This window comes from Oncorhynchus kisutch, linkage group LG10 (assembly GCF_002021735.2).
Source record: "Oncorhynchus kisutch isolate 150728-3 linkage group LG10, Okis_V2, whole genome shotgun sequence".
NCBI classification, from domain to species: Eukaryota; Metazoa; Chordata; class Actinopteri; order Salmoniformes; family Salmonidae; genus Oncorhynchus; species Oncorhynchus kisutch.
The window spans coordinates 48961986-48983912 of NC_034183.2; the positions used below are offsets into that span (position 1 = coordinate 48961986).

Genomic DNA, 21927 nt, shown 5'->3' on the forward strand with positions numbered 1-21927 from the left:
AGGTTGTAGTTATTATAGGAATTATATGACTATTTCCCTCTATACCATTTGACTATTGGATGTTCTTATAGGCACTTTAGTATTGCCAGTATAGCTTCCGTCCCCCTAGTTAGCGCACGCTAACTAGCCAGCCATTTCACTTCGGTTACACCAGCCTCATCTCCGGAGTTGATAGGCTTGAAGTCATAAACAGCGCAATGCTTGACGCACAACGAAGAGCTGCTGGCAAAACGCACGAAAGTGCTGTTTGAATGAATGTTTACGCGCCTGCTTCTGCCTACCTCCGCTCAGTCAGATACTTAGATGCTTGTATGCTCAGTCAGATTATATGCAACGCAGGACACGCTAGATAATATCTAGTAATGTCATCAACCATGTGTAGTTAACTAGTGATTATGATTGATTGTTTTTTTATAATATAAGTTTAATGCTAGCTAGCAACTTAACTTGGCTTACTGCATTCGCATAACATGCAGTCTCCTTGTGGAGTGCAATGAGAGAGAGGCAGGTCGTTATTGCGTTGGACTAGTTAACTGCAAGATTGGATCCCCCGAGCTGACAAGGTGAAAATCTGTCATTCTGCCCCTGAACAAGGCAGTTAACCCACCGTTCCGAGGCCATCATTGAAAATAAGAATGTGTTCTTATTAACTGACTTGCCTAGTTAAATAAAATCGGCGCCCAAAAATATAGATTTCCGATTGTTATGAAAACTTAAAATCAGCCCTAATTAATCAGCCATTTCGATAAAATCGGTCGACCTCTACCCCAAAGTTAAAAATAAATAAATACAATTGCATTGGACAGCAAATCATCTCCAAGGGATTTAATTTTGGAAATCTGTTCCAAAGTATTGCTACTCATAACAGAGTTACAGGTAACTTTTTTTTATTTAATTTTTTATTTCACATTTGTTTAACCAGGTAGGCCAGTTGAGAACAAGTTCTCATTTACAAATGCGACCTGGCCAAGATAAAGCAAAGCACTGCGACAAAAATAACAGCACAGAGTTACACATGACGTAGTCAATAACACAATAGAAAAGTCTATGTACAGTGTGTGCAAATGTAGTAAGATTAGGGAGGTAAGGCAATAAATAGGCCATAGAGGTGAAATAATTACAATTTAGGATTAACACTGGAGTGATAGATGTGCAGATGATGATGGGCAAGTAGAGATACTGGGGTGCAAAATAGCCAAAAATAAATAACAATATGGGGATGAGATAGTTGGGTATGCTATTTACAGATGGGCTGTGTACAGGTGTGGCCAAAAGTTTTGAGAATTACACAAATATTAATTTTCACAAAGTCTGCTGCCTCAGTTTGTATGATGGCAATTTACATATACTCCAGAATGTTATGAAGAGTGATCAGGTGAATTGTAATTAATTGAAAAGTCCCTCTTTGCCTTGCAAATGAACTGAATCCCCCCCAAAACATTTACACTGCACTTCAGCCCTGCCAGAAAAGGACCAGCTGACCACACTGTGAGTGTTGACGAGGACAAGGCTGGAGATCACTCTGTCATGCTGATTGAGTTCGAATAACAGACTTGAAGCTTCAAAAGGAGGGTGGTGCTTGGAATCATTGTTCTTCCTCTGTCAATCATGGTTACCTGCAATGAAACATGTGCCGTCATCATTGCTTTGCACAAAAAGGGCTTCACAGACAAGGATATTGCTGCCAGTAAGATTGCACCTAAATCAACCATTTATCGGATCATCAAGAACTTCAAGGAGAGCGGTTCAATTGTTGTGAAGAAGGCTTCAGGGTGCCCAAGAAAGTCCAGCAAGTGCCAGGACCGTCTCCTAAAGTTGATTCAGCTGCAGGATTGGGGCACCACCAGTACAGAGCTTGCTCAGGAATGACAGCAGGCAGGTGTGAGTGCATCTGCACGCAGAGTTAGGCAAAGACTTTGAGGATGGCCTGGTGTCAAGAAGGGCAGCAAAGAAGCCACTTCTCTCCAGGAAGAGAGAGAGGTACAGGGATTGGACTGCTGAGGACTGGGGGAAAAGTCATTTTCTCTGATGAATCCCCTTTCCGATTGTTTGGGGTATCCGGAAAAAGCTTGTCTGGAGAAGACAAGACAAGCTCTACAATCAGTCCTGTGTCATGCCAACAGTAAAGCATCCTGAGACCATTCATGGTAGGGTTGCTTCTCAGCCAAGGGAGTGGGCTCACTCACAATTTTGCCTAAGAACACAGCCATGAATAAAGAATGGTACCAAAACATCCTCTGAGAGCAACTTCTTCCAACCATCCAGGAACAGTTTGGTGACAAACAATGCCTTTTCCAGCATGATGGAGCACCTTGCCAAAGGCAAAAGTGATAACTAAGTGGCTCGGGAAACAAAACATCGATATTTTGGGTCCATGGCCAGGAAACTCCCCAGACCTTAATCACATTGAGAACTTGTGATCAATCCTCAAGAGGCGGGTGGACAAACAAAAACCCACAAATTCTGACAAACTCCAAGCATTGATTATGCAAGAATGGGCTACCATCAGTCAGGATGTGGCCCAGAAGTTAATTGACAGCATGCCAGGGCGGATTGCAGAGGTCTTGAAAAAGAAGGGTCAACACTGCAAATATTGACTCGTTGCATCAACTTCATGTAATTGTCAATAAAAGCTTTTGACACTTGTGAAATGCTTCAGTATTCCATAGTAACATCTGACAAAAATATCTAAAGACACTGAAGCAGCAAACTTTGTGAAAATTTATATTTGTGTCATTCTCAAAACTTTTGGCCCGGACTGTACAGGTACAGTGATCGGTAAGCTGCTCTGACAGCTGATGCTTAAAGTTAGAGAGGGAGATACAAGACTCCAGCTTCAGTGATTGTTCCAGTCATTGGCAGCAGAGAACTAGAAGGAAAGGCGGCCAAAGGTGGTGTTGGCTTTGGGGTTGACCAGTGAAATATACCTGCTGGAGCTCGTGCTACGGGTGGGTGTTGCTATGGTGACCAGTGAGATGTGATAAGACGGGGCTTTACCTAGCCAAGACTTATAGATGACCTGGAGCCAGTGGGTTTGGCAACAAATATGTAGCGAGGGCCAGCCAACAAGAGCATACAAGTCGCAGTGGTGGGTAGTATATTTGGTGACAAAACGGATGGCACTGTGATAGACTACATCTAATTTGTTGAGTAGACTGTTGGAGGCTAGGATCGGTAGGATAGTCAGTTTTATGAGGGTATGTTTGGCAACATGAGTGAAGGAGGCTTTGTTGCAAAATAGGAAGCCGATTCTAGATTTCATTTTGGATTGGAGATGCTTAATGTGAGTCTGGAAGGAGAGTTTACAGTCTAACCAGACACCTAGGTATTTGTAGTGTAGTTGTCCACATATTCTAATTCAGAACGTCCAGAGTACTGATGCTAGTCTGGCCGGCGGGTGCGGGCAGCAATTGGTTGAAGAGCATGCATTTAGTTTTTACTAGTATTTAAAAGCAGTTGGAGGCCATGGAAGGAGTGTTGTATGGCATTGCAGCTCGTTTGGAGGTTTGCTAACGCTGTGTCAAAAGAAGGGTCAGATGTATATACAGAACTGTGTCGTCTGCTTCCAAAACTTCCAAAATAAAGGAATCATAAAGTGTCTTAATGGAATGGTGGACCACCACAAGCCATAACAGATACACTGCACCTTGACAAGTGTCTGGAACTCTAGTGAAGGGATGCGTCACCATTCTTCCATGGGAAATTCCCATCACTTGGTGTTTTGCTGACGGTGGTGGAAAATGCTGTCTCAGGCGCTGCTCCAGAAACTCAAGTGTTCAATTGGGTTGAGATCTGGTGACAGAGAAGACCATGGCATATGGTTTCCATCATTTTCATTTTCATGCTCATCAAGACCATTCATTCAAACCATTGACTTCCTATTGTGTTCCCATAGCCATGGTAGCCAAAATAATGGCCTGCCCAGCATGTTAATACATAATGGCATGTTAATTGCTTAGTTAACTCAGGAACCACACCTGTGTGGAAGAACCTACTTTCAATCAAATCAAATAAATGTTATTTGTCACGTGCCGAATACAACAGGTGTCAATCTTACAGTGAAGTGCTTACAAGCCCTTAACCAAAAATGCAGTTAAAAAAAATATGTTTTCAGAAAGTATTTACTAAAATAAACAAAAGACAAAGAAAATGTGCAAATAGTCCGGGTAGCCATTTGAATACTTGTTCAGGAGTCATATGGCTTGGGGGTAGAAGCTGAAGCCATTTGGACCTAGACTTGGCACTCTGGTACCGCTTGCCGTGCGGCAGCAGAGAGAACAGTCTATGACTAGGGTGGCTGGAGACTTTGGCAATTTTTAGGGCCTTCTCTGACCCCGCCTGGTATAGAGGTCCTGGATGGAAGGAAGCTTGGCCCCAGTGATGTACTGGGCTGTACCCACAACCCTCTGTAGTGCCTTGCGGTCAGAGGCCGAGCAGTTGCCATACCAGGGTGGGATGCAACCATGCTCTTGATGGTGCCCACCACTGTTGGCCCACCACTGTTGTACCGTCGGCAAACTTAATGATGGTGTTGAAGTCGTGCTTGGCCATGCAATCATTGGTGAAGAGGAAGTACAGGAGGTGAAGAGGGAGTACAGGATGGGATTAAACACACACCACTGAGGGGCCCCCGTGTTGAGGATGGAGGACTCTGGTGGTCTGCTTGAAACATGTTGGTATATCAGTCTCGGTCAGGGACAGGTGGAAAATGTCAGTGAAGTGACTTGCCAGTTGGTCAGCGCATGTCCTGGTAATTCGTCACTGGTATAACCTGCTTTAGTTGTCGCTTGTAAGCAGGAATCAGGAGGATAGAGTTATGGTCAGATTTGCCAAATGGAGGGCGAGGGAGAACTTTCTACATGTCCCTGTGTCTCTTGGTAAATAGTTTGGTCTACAGCTTATCATGAGATACTCTATCTCAGGCGATCAAAACCTCAAGACTTCCTTAATATTCGATTTTGTGCGGCAGCTGTTATTTACAAATAGACACAGACCCCCACCCCTTGTCTCACCGAAGCAGGTGTTCTATTTTGCCGATGCACCGAAAACCCAGCCAACAGTATGTTATCAATGTAGTCGTTCAGCCACGACTCGGTGAAACATAAGATATTATAGTTTTTAATGTCCCGTTAGTAGGATAGTCTTGATCCATTTTATTATCCAACGCACGTTGGCTAATAGGACGGATGGAAGATGCGGAATACTTACACACTGATCGCTTCTTACAAGGCACCCCGACCTACATCTCCAATATCTCCCTCTCTTCTTCATGCGAATGACTGGGATTTAGGCCATGTCGGGGTCTGATGTAAATCCTTCGCGTCCAGCTCGTTAAGAAATAATCTTTGTCCAGTACGAGTTGAGTAATTGCTGTCCTGATATCCAGAAGCTCTTTTCAGTCATAAGAGACGTAGGCAGAAACATTATGTACAAAATAAGTTACAAATAACGTGAAAAAACACACACAATAGCACAATTGGTAAGGAGCCCTTTAAACAGCAGCCATCTCCTGCGGTACCATCTCAGATATACAATACACTTTGTATCCCTCGTTTTCACGTGTTTCCATTATTTTGGCAGCTACCTGTATATGTGATTGTATACAAATGTAAGCAAGGTTTAAAATTGTGTTTTAGGCAAATATTATATATGTTTGGGCTTCAATTTGCAGTCTACAAATGATTTGTAATTATCTTCCGGCCCCCTGACCATTCGCTCAAGAACAAATTGGCCTGCAGCTGAATCTAGTTGATGACTCCTGGCCTATAGGGATATTTATGTATCTACTGCACATGTTTCCCTAGGTATGTAAATAGCCAGGGTATTCAGAAGGGAAAGGGTGCAATACATGGGAATATATTCTTTATAGCCTACATGACATAATGTACATTCATGTTTGTACTTCAGGTTCAATGGAACCAGTCCTGAAAGTTATAACTACGTTGGTTGTTCATTATACTGTACACCAGGGAATAGTGTATATAAATAACATGTAAATTATGTGCATGAAACCAACATATAAAATGAATGCAGTATTTTATGATGCTGAGACTGGGAGTATGTCTGATTAGTCAATTAATTTGATAAATTAACATAATTTTTTAATTCAGTGAACAGCATAGAAGGGCACTATTGGGAACTTGGGGATATTGTCAGCCTTTTTGTGTGGGAGGTAGGCTGACTGATGTTAGACACTAGATACAGTGTCTGCCTATGTTTCCCTCGTCTCAAGTCGACAGTGAAATTCACATCAGCATTAAACTTATGTCATCTGTCTTTCACATAACAATTGGTTTTACCCCAGTTCCAGAAATAGACTGACTAGACTTGTTTTCTCTTTATTTATTTCTCTTTTCCTGTTCAGGTGTTGACCATCTGGGCTGTGGTGATTTCCGGGACAACGGCTGACCTGACCTGCGATACACTGCTACTGCTGTCCACCAATCTCACTGGTGAGGCCCTCCTCCAATCGTATAAGGACAGTTTTCTATGTGGGCAGGAAATATGGTGGAGGAACATTTTTGATGGTCTATCATGTTAAATAGGGAGTTTAATCATTCTGAGTTCTTCTCATCATGGAATAGGCACTGGTGGAATACTGTACATAGGCAACAACAGTCATTATTTGTCAGTCCACAGCATCAGTGGGAAACGGGAATGCAATTGGGCAAGAATGTGTTCCCAATCGAAGTCCATGTGCACTCTATAGTCCCAATCACCTATGATGACTTTTTGGAATGGGGGGGCTGAACACACTGATTCTGCTTCTCATTAAGAAAAATAAGGTTTGGTTCTTGTAGGTATGGTTGGAGGTGGATGTGTTATGTTCACTATATTGTACCTTGGTAGTTATTGTTGTTTGTCCTTATTGAGTCACGGTAGCAAAACAATTCCCTCGGTGTAGTCTGAATTAATTAAGATAAATCAAGAAATATATAAGTAACTTAAAAGTTTTGCAGAAGAGGTCTTAGTCACGCAATTTGACATCTAGCTAAGGTCTCTGGTGCAGTATTTCTCAAGTATTGTTTTTTGCATGGAAACTAGAAGTGCACTGCAGTATCGAGTCAGCTGCTACTACGCTCGAGACTGATTTCTGAGAACATGTCTACAACTTCAGGAAGCTGTCGAACTATCGTGAAAAAAAGCACAAGCAACAGTACACACTGTTTACCAGTGCATAAAATCACTAGCTAATTCCGTCTCTGTGGTTGTCTATAAAGCTAGCTAGTAGCTAGAAGGCACTTTGAGCAGGTAGGCAAAGTTAGCTAAATCAGCTTATCAAGCAAAAGCTTATCAAGTCACTTAGTCTTTTAGTTTTTACAACTTTCTCAATATCTATTACCAGAGTGTGTGTCTCTCTGGCAGTGTTTCATAGGGAATCATGTTACTAAACATGTTGCGGTGGGACACAAGGTGCTCGCTAATGGGTTCTGAATTTTTTTATATTGAATCATGGCAGGTGGGATGTATGTGCATTGTCTCCATTTGTAATTTTGCCCAAAACAGTGGTAGACTCGAGTGATTACTATCAAACACATCAGCAAGTTTCCCCACAATAAGGTCAGGGGCCAAGTGTTCTTTCAACATAACATTGGTGACGTGTTGTCTTATGTAAACAAGTCCCAGGCACTCTGTAATGTGGGCAGATCTGTCACTGTCTGTGGGTTCTATCAAATGATTAGATTGAGCACAATCAGCATAGCTGTTTCTCTGTGCATGACAATTCTCCGTAGGCGTTACCATCCGTGTGAATGGGCAAGTAGGCATGATAGAAATCAAAACCCAACCCTCAAATATCTAATAGATCTAGGAACGAAACAGCTTCCATAAATCTCGAAAATCTCAGTTTTGGAAGATACTGACTTTATGACCATAATTATGCTATTTACACTTTGTAGTACATGTTTTTAACAATAATCAATGTTTCTGACTATTATCGATGCAACATAGGCCATTGTCAACCAGAGAAATAAAAAATATTTTTATTTCATTTTTTTTGTCTAGTTGCTCTTTAAGACTTTCCTAGAGTGAGCTATACAGTATACAGTACAGTAGCTTTGTTCAGAGAGCACTTGAGATATTTCAGATGAAATTGTGTTGAGGTGAAAGGAAGACACTCCGAGATGAAATTGTGATGAGACGAAAGTACCCCGACATGCACTCAGATATAAGGGGTAGTTGTGAGATGTGCTATTACCTCTGTCAGTAGTGCCGTTCTTATTGTTCCCAGATGGTTCAATTGGCCCATCACAAATCGCAGTTCATCCTTCAGTTATAAAAAGACATTGGATGTGTCTTCAATGGCACCCTATTGGATTTAAAGTACACACATTTTGACTAGGGCCCATAGAGCTCTGGATAAAGTAGTGCATATCAGTATATGGGATCCCAAGTGGTGCAGCGGTCTAAGGCACTGCATATCAGAGGCGTCACTACAGTACCTGGTTTGAATCCAGGTGGTACCACATCTGACCGTGATTGGTCCCATAGGGCGGCGCACAATAGGCCCAGAATCGCCCAGGTTAGGCCGTCATTGTAAATAAGAATTTATTAACTGACTTGCTTAGTTAAATAAAGGTTACAGGAATAGGGTCAAAATTAGTGCACTATAAAGTGAATAGGGTACCATTTCGGACACAGGTATTGTCTGAAGTTGACTTGACTACATGACAAAGGTGTGGGCAGGAGATTTCCATAGGCTGTGGGATCTTTTTGCATGAACAGTTTATCAAGACTGTCTAATCGTCTGTGGTGGTGATGGGACTTAGAGTTGCACCTCAGTTACCCTCCGTATCAATCTAGGAGTAGTCTGTGATGATTGCATATTATTTTCCATAAGGATTAGTCCTCCCACCCCTCGCACCCTTCACTCCTCACTTTCACTTCAAAGGACAATCAAAAAGATTATGTGGAGTGATTGCTCTGTGCTGTATGTGTATACGCAGTGTGTTTGAGGACATTGGTGGAGCTCAGATCCGATAAGATCTATGATGGATTATCTCAGAGTTATCAGAGACTGCATGGGGAAGAGATGTCAGGTCATGGAGCACACTTCGTAGGCCCGTCTTTATGGCTTCCAACACTATGAGGGTTTGACTGACAAGATTCAAGACTCATTTGAAATGTAATGAAACAACAGTTTGACCTGTAGCACAAACCTTCAGACAGGTGTACAGTTGGCTATACAGAGGGCTATGAAAGGTGAAGAGCTTAAACATGGAAGCATCGAGAAAATCATGTCAAGCACATTATCTAGTCATATCAAGGATGAAATCATCCATATCTCTCACTCACCATGATAGTGTTTATAATGGGATTCAATGTGAATATTTATCTTTATCACTTCTTTGATTCCTTTTTACCCAGTCTGTTAAAAGATGGTTAGGAGAAAGGATGCCAAATATATTTCCTCTACAGTCGTGGCCAAAAGTTTTTGAGAATGATACAAATATTAATTTCCACAAAGTTTGCTGCTTCAGTGTCTTTAGATATTTTTGTCAGATGTTACTATGGAATACTGAAGTATAATTGCAAGCATTTCTTAAGTGTCAAAGGCTTTTATTGACTATTACATGAAGTTGATGCAAAGAGTCAATATTTGCAGTGTTTCAAGACCTCTGCAATCCGCCCTGGCATGCTGTCAATTAACTTCTGGGCCACTGATGGCAGCCCACTCTTGCATAATCAATGCTTAGAGTTTGTCAGAATTTGTAGGTTTTTGTTTGTCCACCCGCCTCTTGAGGATTGACCACAAGTTCTCAATGGGATTAAGGTCTGGGGAGTTTCCTGGCCATGGACCCAAAATATTAATGTTTTGATCCCCGAGCCACTTAGTTATCACTTTTGCCTTTGGCAAGTGGCTCCATTATGCTGGAAAAGGCATTGTTTGTCACCAGACTGTTCCTGGATGGTTGAGAGAAGTTGCTCTCAGAGGATGTGTTGGTACCATTCTTTATTCATGGCTGTGTTCTTAGGCAAAATTGTGAGTGAGCAAACTCCCTTAGTTAAGTGAGAAGCTACCCCACACATGAATGGTCTCAGGATGCTTTACTGTTGGCATGACACAGGATTCATCAGAGAAAATGACTTTTCCCCAGTCCTCAGCAGTCCAATCCCTGTACATTTTGCAGAATATCATTCTGTCCCTGATGTTTTTCCTGGAGAGAAGTGGCTTCTTTGCTGCCCTTCTTGACACCAGGCCATCCTCCTTTGCCTCATTGTTCATGCAGATGCACTCACACCTGCCTGCTGCCATTCCTGAGTGAGCTCTGTACTGGTGGTGCCCCGATCCTGCAGCTGAATCAACTTAAGGAGAAGGTCCTGGCGCTTGCTGGACTTTCTTGGGCTCCCTGAAGCCTTCTTCACAACAATTAAACTGTTCTCCTTGAAGTTCTTGATGATCCAATAAATGGTTGATTTAGGTGCAATCTTACTGGCAGCAATATCCTTGCCTGTGAAGCCCTTGTTGTGCAATACAATGATGACGAAATGTGTTTCCTTGCAGGTAACCATGATTGCAGAGGAAGAACAATGATTCCAAGCACCACCCTCATTTTGAAGTTTCCAGTCTGTTATTTGTGTGCAACGCACAAAAATAACAATCAATCCGTATGACAGAGTGATCTCCAGCCTTTTCCTCGTCAACACTTACACCTGTGTTTACGAGAGAATCACTGACATGATGTCAGCTTGTCCTTTTCTAGCAGGGCTGAAATGCAGTGGAAATGTTTTTTTTTAGGATTCAGTTCATTTGCATGGCAAAGAGGGACTTTGCAATTAATTGCATTTCATCTGATCACTCTTCATAACATTCTGGAGCAAATTTCCATCATACAAATTGAGGCTTTGAAAATTAATATTTGTGTCATTCTCAAAACCTTTGGCCACGACTGTACACTTCATCATACCTAGGTTATAGGTTATTTTGTGTCTTTTTCAGACGAAAAGGTCAGAAATATTGCTGGATTTAGAGTTCACAAATAAAGAAATGTAACCTTTTCTTTCTTCAACTGTCATTCTCATGTCATGGGGTCACCACCTTCTTCTAGAGAACTCTTGGGAAATCAATAATGAAAAAGTTCTGAGATGACACACGACGAATGGGAAAGATAGTCTGCCCGGCCCACCTCTGTCAGCCATCAGAGTTGTTTTTTCCTTGTCTTTTCAACTTCTACATGAAAGGGGAAAACACATCTTAGGGATGGGCATGAATGACAAATTACAATGACAAAATACTACTCCAAAATACCCTAAAAACCAAGTATTAAAATAAAATATTATACTTTTGCAAAGTATTGTATTTTGTTCAAATACGTGCATTCTGTATTTTTAAATACAAAATTACATCTGCAAGTAGCCAGCCAAACAACAACAACATTCTCAGTAAAAGTTACAGAAATGTCTTACTTGCTATGACTGTGATATGTTGGTGTTACTCTACCTTAGTTGAATGCACTGTTACTCTGGATAAGAGTGTCTGCTAAATGACCAAAATCTAGGTATATGTGAAAAGTAACAACTGAAAAGCACACTGGGTATTGTCATAGGTCTAGTTTCAAATCAAATGTTTTAGATATACAGTGCATTCGGAAAGTATTCAGACTCTTTGACTTTTTACTTTTTACGTTACTGGCTTATTCTATAATGGATAAAAAATGGATATAAAATCCTAATCTATCTACACACAATACCTCATAATAACAAAGCAATTTTTTGGGGGGGGACATATCAAATTTACTTAAGTATTCAGACCCTTTGTTGAAGCACCTTTGGCAGCGATTACAACATCCAGTCTTTTTGGGTATGACGCTACAAGCTTTGCACACCTGTATTTGGGGAGTTTCTCCCACTGTTTTCTGCAGATCCTCTGAAGCTCTGTTAGATTGCATGTCGGAACGTCGCTGCAGAGCAATTTTAAGGTCTTTCCAGAGATGTTCGATCGGGTTAAAGTCTGGGCTCTGGCTGAAATATCTCTCTGTACTTTGCTCCGTTCATCTTTCTGTTGTTCCTGACTAGTCTCCCATTCCCTGCCGCAAAAAACATCCCCACAGCGTGATGCTGCCACCACCATGCATCACCGTCGGGATGGTGCCAGGTTTCCTCCAAATGTGATGCTTGGCATTCAGGCCATAGAGTTCAATCTTGGTTTCATCAGAGAATCTTGTTTCTCATGGTCAGAGAGTCCTTTAAATGCCTTTTGGCAAACTCCAAGCTGGCTGTCATGTGGCTTCTGTCTGGACACTCTGCCATAAAGTCCTGTAGAGATGGTTGTCCTTCTGGAAGGTTCTCCCATCTCCAAAGAGGAATCTGGAGCTCTGTCAGAGTGACTATCGGGTTCTTGATCACCTCCCTGACCAAAGCCCTTCTCCTCCTAATGCTTAGTCTGGCCGGGGGGGCAAGTCTAGGAAGAGTTTTGGTGGTTCCAAATGTATTTTATTTAAGAATGATTGAGGCCACAGTGTTTTTGTGGAGCTTCAATGCTGCAGAAATGTTTTGCTACCCTTCCCCATATCTTTGCCTCGACACAATCCTGTCTCGGAGCTCTACGGACAATTCCTTCGACCTCATGGATTGGTTTTTGCTCTGACATGCACTGTCAACTGTGTTGCCTTATATAGACAGATGTGTGCCTTTCCAAATAATGTCCAATCAATTGAATTTACCACAGGTGGACTCCAATCACGTTAGAAACAGGAAACAGGATGCGCCTGAGCTCAATTTCGAGTCTCATAGAAAAGGGTCTGAATACTCATGTAAATAAGGTATTTCTGTTTTTAAGTTTGCAAACATTAAAAAAACATGTCATTACACACTTTGTCATTATGGGGTTTTGAGTGTAGATTGATGAGAAAAAAAAGTAATTTCATCCATTTCAGAATAAGGCTGAAACGTAACAAAAGGGGTATGAATACTTTCTGAATGCACTGTACATTTAGCAGACTCTCTTATCACACCATAGTGCCATCAGACGTTTGATACCAATGTAGGGTGAAAGGGGACAACAAATTGTGAACAGCTATATACAAATGGTTTGGAAAAGTATTTTGAAAATAGAAATGACAGACTTCGAAAGTATCTTGTTAGAAAATACATTGGTGTGTAGTTCAGCCCAGTGTAATACAAAACACAAAATACAAAATGTGACCATCTCTGACAAGACTAAAGCTTTGCAAATACATTGGGGTTCTAAAATTATTGACACGATTGAAAAGATGTGCAAAAATGACTGTATAAAATAAATAATTGAAATACTGAGTTACATTGTATGTTCCAAAAAATGGTGGGAAATTATATTATTTTATACCAATACAATTGCTCAGAGAAAGATGTTTTGTTTAACAAGTAATATCTTCTTATTTTTTTCAAAAACATAGAGGTCAAAATTATTGACCCCCCTGTTTTCAATACCTCACCTTGCGAAGATGATGGCACTGAGCTGTTGTATGAGTTAGAGAACACACAGCTTAGACCATTCCTCCATACACAATCCTTCTCCATACAAACTCCTTCTAGATCCTTGGTACCCTTTGTCTGTGTTTTTGCACCACACTCTACAATTCAAACCACCAGCTTTCATTGGGTTTCAAGTTCGGAGACTGAGATGGCCAATGCAAAATGTTGATTTTGTGGCCAATTAAAATATTATTTGTGGATTTTGATGTGTGCTTGGGGATATACAAAAAATGTATTACTTGTTAAACAAAATCTATTTCTATGAGTAATTGTATTAGCATAGAATAATATAACAAAATAAATGTTTGCACACAATATAGCTCAGTATTTTAATAACTTATTATTGCTGAAAGTATTTCTCTGCAACCTTAACTTTAGGTTATAGCCAGTTCAGCAGTTTACGTTGATGCAGAAATATAGTACATCTGTGCAAAATTGCTGATGAAGCTGCAGTATTGATGTTGTCTCCCTTGAATAAGCCTGCTAATTGGATGGAAGCCATTCACTACTAATGCAATAAACTATTTTATTCTCCCTTTAAAGATCAAAGGGTTCAGTAACACGCACCCACGCGCCCCCCCCCCCCCCCCCCCCCCACACACACACACACACACAGTGCCCAGCTCTTTAATTAGCTACACGTGATTTTGAAGGGATATCGAAGGACGAGACACACATTAGCCACTATTTGGTTGCAATGAACAGCTTTGTAGAAAGCAAGAATAATCCATATCCTTTTGATCCACAGGCTTTATGAGCACCCCTTTGACCTAGAAAGAGAAGATACTGTGATAAATTGTTACAAGCAGAGAAAGGAGGTGTACATGGCAGTAGTGGCTTATAATTAAGGTTGTTGCAGTGCTGAGAAAGAGCACTCAGGATCTAATAGACAAGCAATTAATGCAGAGAGAACTCATCGACTTTGTTTAACACAATCGTCTCAGCCCACTTCAATAAACTGTTCTAAGAACTGCTGTTTAGAAGTCAGCGCATTGACAGGGGATGGCTGGCGTCAATAGACGTTGACATATCAAACTTGTGGGTGTGTGTGTGTGGGGGGGGGGGGGGGGGGGGGGGGGTGTTTGTGCATTTGTTCTGTGTCCATGGTGACTATTCAACAGAACTTCAATGGGGTTATTTACAGCGGCGCCCTCACATTATTACTTGCTGCTGTGTAAACGTAATGCATCCAGTAAGATATTAAACAGCCCCCATAATTGTATAACTGGTCGTTTATTCTATAGGCTTTGTCATTCCATTCTCAGGATTCAGAGCATATTTTCCTATGGATTTGATTTTCCTTTCCACCAATGCTCACCATGTATCCTGCTATCTGCAATAGAGGATGTTTCCTCCCTTTCACATGTCAAGAGAGAACTCTCTCTCTCTCCCTCTTTCTCATTTTCTGTCTCATTCTCTCCCTGGCTCCATCCATCTCTGATATGTGTGCCCATTAAACAGAGGGAAGCTTAGGGAAAGTATGCGGATGAAACAGTGATTAACATCTCATCTCAGATTTCCTGAATCGGTGTCTGTCTCCCCTTAATGGGCCACTGAAGGCCAAGATGCCACCACAGCCATGATTTATCAATGCTATTACACCAACAAGTTGTTGAATTGGTTGTAGTATTGAACGTCCCCCTTAAAAAGGGGGCCGAAATGACCACCATATGTAATTCCTACATTCTGGCCTATTTGTATTTATCCCTGATTTGTCTGGGTTAGATCTCTTATCTTCAGAGCTTATCCTGTACTCATCACACAGTTACTAATACCTGTCAGCGTGTGGGAGAGAGAGAGAGCGGTACTGCCTAGCCTGCCTATCCATCAATCATCACAGTAAGCCAATTATTGAGAACAAAAAGCTTGATTTTACTTGAAATGGTGTAAAAAGATGATTGCAATTGTTTTAGGCTCTGTTTCTAACATCTGCGGTTTGCATGAGTCATGGTTTATTAATTGAGCAATAAACTTGTCAAATTGCATCACGCCAGTCAACGGTGACATGAATCACTGGAACGTGTGTGTGGGTTAACCCGTCACATGAATGAATGCATGAGCACAGCATGTATGTGAGTGGAGCACAGCATCTATGTGAGTGGTATGTTTTTTATAACCAGGAAAGTTGACTGAGAACACACTCACAGCAACAACCTGGGGAAGTGTTACAAGCTGGGGATAATTAGGTGGCCATGATAGCAAGATTTGGAATTTAGCCAGAACACTGGGGTTAACCTCTTGAGTGTAGGAGGCAGTATTTTGATGTTTGGATGAAAAACGTACCCAAATTAAACTGCCTATTTCTCAGGCCCCCGAATCTAGAATATGCATATAATTGTCAGATTAGGACAGAAAACACTCTAACCTCTATTTTGAAAGCTCCATGTTCCATAGCCTGCCTTTGCTCCATTTAAAGGAATATCAACCAGATTCCTTTTCAGATGGCTTCCCCATGGTGTGAACAGTCTTTAGACATAGTTTCAGGCTTTTATTTTGAAAAATGAGCGAGAAAGATTGTATGGCTGGGTGCCAGCAGCGTTTTGTATGCGCAACAGCTTGGAGCAGCCATTTTCTCTCTCTCTCCTATTGAAGAAGCTACATTCTCGGTTGATATATTATTGATTTATATATTGTAAAAACAACCTGAGGATTGATTATAAAAAACGTTTGAAATGTTTCTACGAACAATACAGATAATATTTGTCTGCGATGTCGTGACCGCTCGAGCCTGTGGATTTCTGAACATAACGCGCCAACCAAATGGAGGTATTTTGGCTATAAAAATTATCTTTATGGAACAAAAGGAACATTTATTGTGTTACTGGGAGTCTCTTGAGTGCAAACATCCGAAGATCATCGAAGGTAAGCAATTTCATTTATTGCTTTTCTGACTTTCGTGACCAATCTACTTGGCTGCTAGCTGTTTGTAATATTTTGTCTACTGAGAGAGATGTCCTTACATAAACGCTTGGTATGCTTTCCCTGAAAAGCTTTATTGAAATCTGACATGCCAGGTGGATTACCAACAAGCTAAGCTGTGTTTTGCTATATTGCACTTGTGATTTCATGAAAATGTAATATTTTTAGTAATTAAATTAAATTTGAATTTGGCGCTCTGCAATTCAGCTGTGGTTGACGAAAATGATCCCGCTAACGGGATGGGTGCATCAAGAAGTTAACACTGCTACTCTTACAATAATTGCCATGGGATCTTTAATGACCACAGAGAGTCAGGACACCTGTGGGCTAGGTATTCCGCTAGCGTCCCACCTCTACAACATCCGGTGAAATTGCAGAGCGCGAAATTCAAAATAGAAAAATCGTATTAAGCATTCATGAAAATACAAGTGTCTTACATCGTTTAAAAGCTTAACATCTTGTTAATCCAACCACGTTGTCCGATTTCAAAAAGGCTTTACGGCAAAAGCATACCATGTGATTATCTGAGGACAGCGCATACAACAGCATTAAAAACATTTTTCAAACCAGCAGAGGCATCACAAAAATCTGAAATAGCGATAAAATAAATCACTTACCTTTGAAGATCTTCCTCTGTTTGCAATCCCAAGGGTCCCAGTTAAACAACAAATGGTTGTTTTGTTCGATAAAGTTCTTCCTTATATCCCAAAAAGTCTGTTTATTTGGTGCATTTGATTCAGTAATCCACCCGTTCCACTCGTTCAACATGCAGACAAAGGAATCCCAAATGTTACGGGTAAACTTCATCCAAACAAGTCAAACAAACATTTCTAATCAATCCTCAGGTACCCTAATATGTAAATAAACAATAAAAGTTAAGACGCAATGTAGTATGTTCAATACCGGAGATAAATAACGAAGTGCGCGCCCTCAATCATGCGCGCCACAAGACTGGAGTCCTAACGAGGGACACCTTAGAAAAACTACAACTACTTGCTCATTTTTCAAAAAACAGGCCTGAAACCCTTTCTAAATACTGTTGACATCTAGTGGAAGCCATAGGAACTGCAGTCTGGGAGGAATTCCTTTGAATATACCAGACTGTGTTCTCAAAAAAATTATTCTAGATGGATTCTCCTCGGGTATTCGCCTGTCATATCAGTTATTATTGTAACCGTTTTAGAAACTTCAGAGTGTTTTCTATACACTGCTACCAAATATATGCTTATCCTAGCTTCTGGGCCTGAGTAACAGGCAGTTTACTTTGGGAACGTCAGTCATCCAAACTTCCGAATACTGCCCCCTAGCCCAAAGAGGTTTTAACATCCCATCTGAAAGACAGCACCCTACACAGGGAAATGTCCTCAATAACTGTCCTGGGGTATTTTATTTTAGACCAGAGGAAAGAGTGCATCCCACTGGTCCTCCAACACACTTTTAGCAGGAGCTGGTCTCCCATCCAGAGACTGACCAGGACCAAATCTGCTTAGCTTCAGAGGCAAGCCAGCAGTGGGATGCAGGATGGTATGCTGTTGGCTATTGTTATGGTAGCTGGTTTAGAGGCAACAGTACCACCAGTGCACTGATGAATGGCACCTGTCTCTCGTAGATGTGTGATGTTTGATTTCTTGATAGAGTTTTTGAGACCAGTGTGAAGTGTACACTCTGAGAGCTACAGTAGGGTGACTTGCCGGAGGACAACTCTGACTTTGACCTCTCTTCAGTTGCGTTCATTCAGCCACACTGGTAGAATAGAGGGAATTGACCTCTGCTACTGTACAGAAGAACATCATGAGATGGGGCTCGGTCTTTGGAGATGGGTGATCTATTAGATTTCCCATTGAATACATACAGTACTGTAAAATTGTTTACTGAGATGGAAAAGCAAATGCAATACTGTGTATCTCTATGGGTTTTCGATGTATCAGAGAGATCACAGGGATCAGCTTGCACTGTATTGGCTCTGAGCCTGTATAGGTTGCAGGGCATGTTATCTCATTGGCCTGGTCCTTTGACATAATTATTATCTACCCATGCAGATATTCACTGAACCTGAAAGCTCCCTTAACCAAGGGCATAGGATCACTAGGGGCCTGAAGTCTCTCTGGAATTGTCTGAATCCCAAATGGCACCCTATGTAGTGCACTAGTTTTGACCAGGGCCCATAGGGTGCAGCTTCTCTAATTATAACTATTTATAAAGGACAGACTGTTACAAGCCATGTCCAGTGCCTGTTAGGGGAGGATGTTATGGTAATGTTTGTGGAGCGTGGACACAGTCATCACGAGTGAGTACGTCCCTGGGGAGTTCCTCTAGTATAGACTAATTCTGAGGATGGATTGTAGGACTTGTGTTATCAATGTAGTATCCCACATGCTGTGTGTGCTGTCTGTGTGACCTACCCTCTAACTAGTAGAACGCATGTCCTCACAGTGCTCACAGCGTGTGTGCATGCGTGCTAAGTGCTTGGATACTTGTCTGCGTGTGTCTTTCTCTGAACATAACACAACTGTTTATGCTGAAATCGTGTTCTTGGGACAACTTGTTTTATGTCAGTGGATAGCAGCCACAGAGGCAGTTAGGGGGAACAGAGTGAGAGCCTAAGAGACACCTTTTGGTGGCTGTGAAAATGCATCGTAACTATCAACCATCACATCAACATTTACATGGCCATCTAGCAAGGCCAATGTACCAAACATGAACATGGACTCCCACCAAAATGGGATATGAATACACCAAAGATACAGGATGTGTCATGGAAAACAGTTAGCTGTGTTTTGAGGATGAAATGGGTTGTGTGTTTGAGCCACTACAGTGTGCTGTGTGACCTCTATATTTCGGCTCAGGACTTGAGGATGATCTAAGATGAAATGAAAGAACGGTCTGTCCATTCATGTGAGACTGCCTCTGACTTTTATCACCTTATTAAAAAACAGCCCAAACTGCCTGTACGTTATATATATTTGAATATATATTTGTTTTATTTACATAGACAGCATTCTCTGTCCAGTTGTCCTTTGATCTAAGTTCAGTGAGGGGAATAGAGAAGGTAGACAGGCATGAAATTATGTTTGGAAGGAACTATTTGGCAGTCATGAGTGCTAGGCTTCCTTCATGATGAGATGCGATGTGGGCCTGGCTCAAACGAAACATGCTCCATGGGTACCAGGTACCCTGCACTATTTGAATAATGCAACTGTACATCAAAGCATATGCCGGAGAGAAAAAGGGAATATTTCCATGTATATATTATGCATAGCATGAAATGAAGTGCTGTGGAAATGTAAGGGGAGAGGAGTGGGATGAGGGTGTGGGTGAGGGATAAGGGGAATGGGGATGTAAGGAATGGTTGGTTACAGAGTGACGAGCATCATTTGCCTGCAGATGTTAATCTAAGATGATTCCGCTTTTTGTCTCTTGTGTTCCACCTTGTCCGACTGTTTAAATAATTTCACAAGTGTTGCGTTTTGGGTTCCAGTTGTCTATGTTGACTGGTAACACCTTTTTTAAAGGTAAATGGGGGACAGAATACAAAATAAGATAATTCCAAGACTTTTATGACATGAGTCTCTTTCTTTTTTTGTTGTCAGCATTGATCAGACACATATCCATCTTCGTGTCAAACCTGAATACGACGATAAATGAATTGTAAATGTCATATGCGTTTCCTGTATATTTTAGTGGTGCATTAATATCTGATTTTCCTCTTGTGTTTCAGCACGTACGTTGGCACTGTGGAATCTGACCCTCACACCCAGCAATGTCACCGCCGGTGAGTACAGTAGAAGTGTTCCTGTGGTCCCAAAAAGTGTAAGTGTGTGTAGCCTGGTGTCGGTTTATGTGTCACTTTTTGATGCTTTCGCCAAAGATATGATTCACGGTATGTAACACCAAAGAGCTACATTCATTTAAATAGAGAGAAAACGGGTGTCCGTCCGGGGCTTTATTTGTATTTTCGATCAGAATCCGTTTTGTTACATTTTGCTTTAGATTTTTTTGTAAAGAGAATAACGACAAATGTATTGATCATCGTGTTTCAACTTGAATCAAACTCTGGACATTTCATTTGTATCAGTCAAATCTATACAAATCAAATCAAACGTTATTGGTCACATACACATATTTAGCAGATGTTATTGTGGGTGTAGCGAAATGCTTGTTTTCATACTTCCACCACTCCCCATCGTGGCAAAATTATTAGGATGGAAATTGCATTGGGACAATTATATTAGACAATTTAGCCAGTACACTTTATTTTACGGTCCCTATTTTTGTTTATATTTGGTTTAATGTCACATCCCGCTGTGCTCTTCCAAAAAAGAAAGATACTGTAATGACCTGGCTAGATCATAAAGGAACAATTGTCCAGACAGAGGTTTGAGTTTAAGAATTTACGTTTTTTTTAACCCAACTTCACACAGACTACTGTTTGGCCGTAGCCCACGCCAAATAAATGAAAGATAAAACAACTGTGACATTCTCTTGTGAAGACCAGACGTAAGAGAGAGAACAATGGCTAAACATGGTCTTAACTTACAATGCTCCATCCCCCTTCCAAACCCCCCTCCACGCCACTCCACCAACCGCCAGGATGCCCGGCATCAGAACATTCCAGGCATTCCCGTGATTGGCAGATAACAGGTTGATTGGCATGTCAGTACACTGAGTACTGGTAAGTACAACGCAACCTACTAATAGCATAAGACATAACACACAGCTGTCTGTGCGGGTCACTACACAGCCCCCCCCCCCCCCCCCCCCCCACCACAAAGTCCCTTGCCCCAGGGAACAAACAGAGTTTCTGAACGAACTCGGAGGTCTCCTTTGCCTGCGTGGCCGTGATGGTCACAGAGTGTTCAGATGTGAAACAAGGGGCTCAGTCTGTGGCAGGGGGCTGACCCTCTGGGGCCCAGGGGATATGGGGGACAAGGATGTGGGAACGGGGAATATAGTCCGTGTAACCACGCGGTGACACAGGGGGGGAGACTGGGGGAGTGGGCTGTCTGGAGCCTTGTCTACAGCATCTGGGGGTGGGTGCCTGGAGAATGTCATTGCCAGAGAGGGGAATTGTGGGGGTTCCTGGGGTTTGGGGAGAAGAGACCCCTCTGTACGGGGCTAACCTGTCCCGGTGCAGTGCCACCTTTCTCCCCCTGGGAGTACGCTGCACCCGTTAAACAACCTCCCCTACCTTCTCCAGGACACTGCAGGGCCCCACCCAGTGGCTGTCCAACTTGGGGCTTCTGTCTTTCTTTCTTAAGGGTCTGTAGACCTAGACCAGGTCCCCAGCCACAAAGTGCCTTCCCCGGGTGTGCACATCATAGTTCCTCTTCTGCCTCACACCTGGTGAAGGTGTGGGCTGTATCCAGGCAGTCCTGGAGTCTCCGGGCATACTCCGGCCCGGGGGAACAGCAAGGCTATCCAGGGGCCAACCAAACGCCATCTCTGCAGGGGTGTGGATCTCTCTCCCAAGCATGAGGAGGGCAGGCGTGCAGGAGGTGGAGTCTTGGACAGCGGAGCGGCATGCCATGAGGACCATAGGCAGGTGCTTGTCCCAGT

General features: G+C 42.0%; 1 protein-coding gene across 1 annotated transcript in view; it reads left to right on the forward strand.

Annotated features, from left to right (window-relative positions):
* Positions 1 to 21927, forward strand: part of LOC109897260 (corticotropin-releasing factor receptor 1) — a 174468-nt gene that overhangs the window by 60588 nt on the left and 91953 nt on the right. Inside the window, exons 2-3 of the mRNA XM_020491796.2 lie at positions 6365 to 6452; positions 20090 to 20143. Of these exons, the coding sequence (XP_020347385.1) occupies positions 6365 to 6452; positions 20090 to 20143 (142 nt within the window). The remainder of the gene's footprint in view (positions 1 to 6364; positions 6453 to 20089; positions 20144 to 21927) is intronic.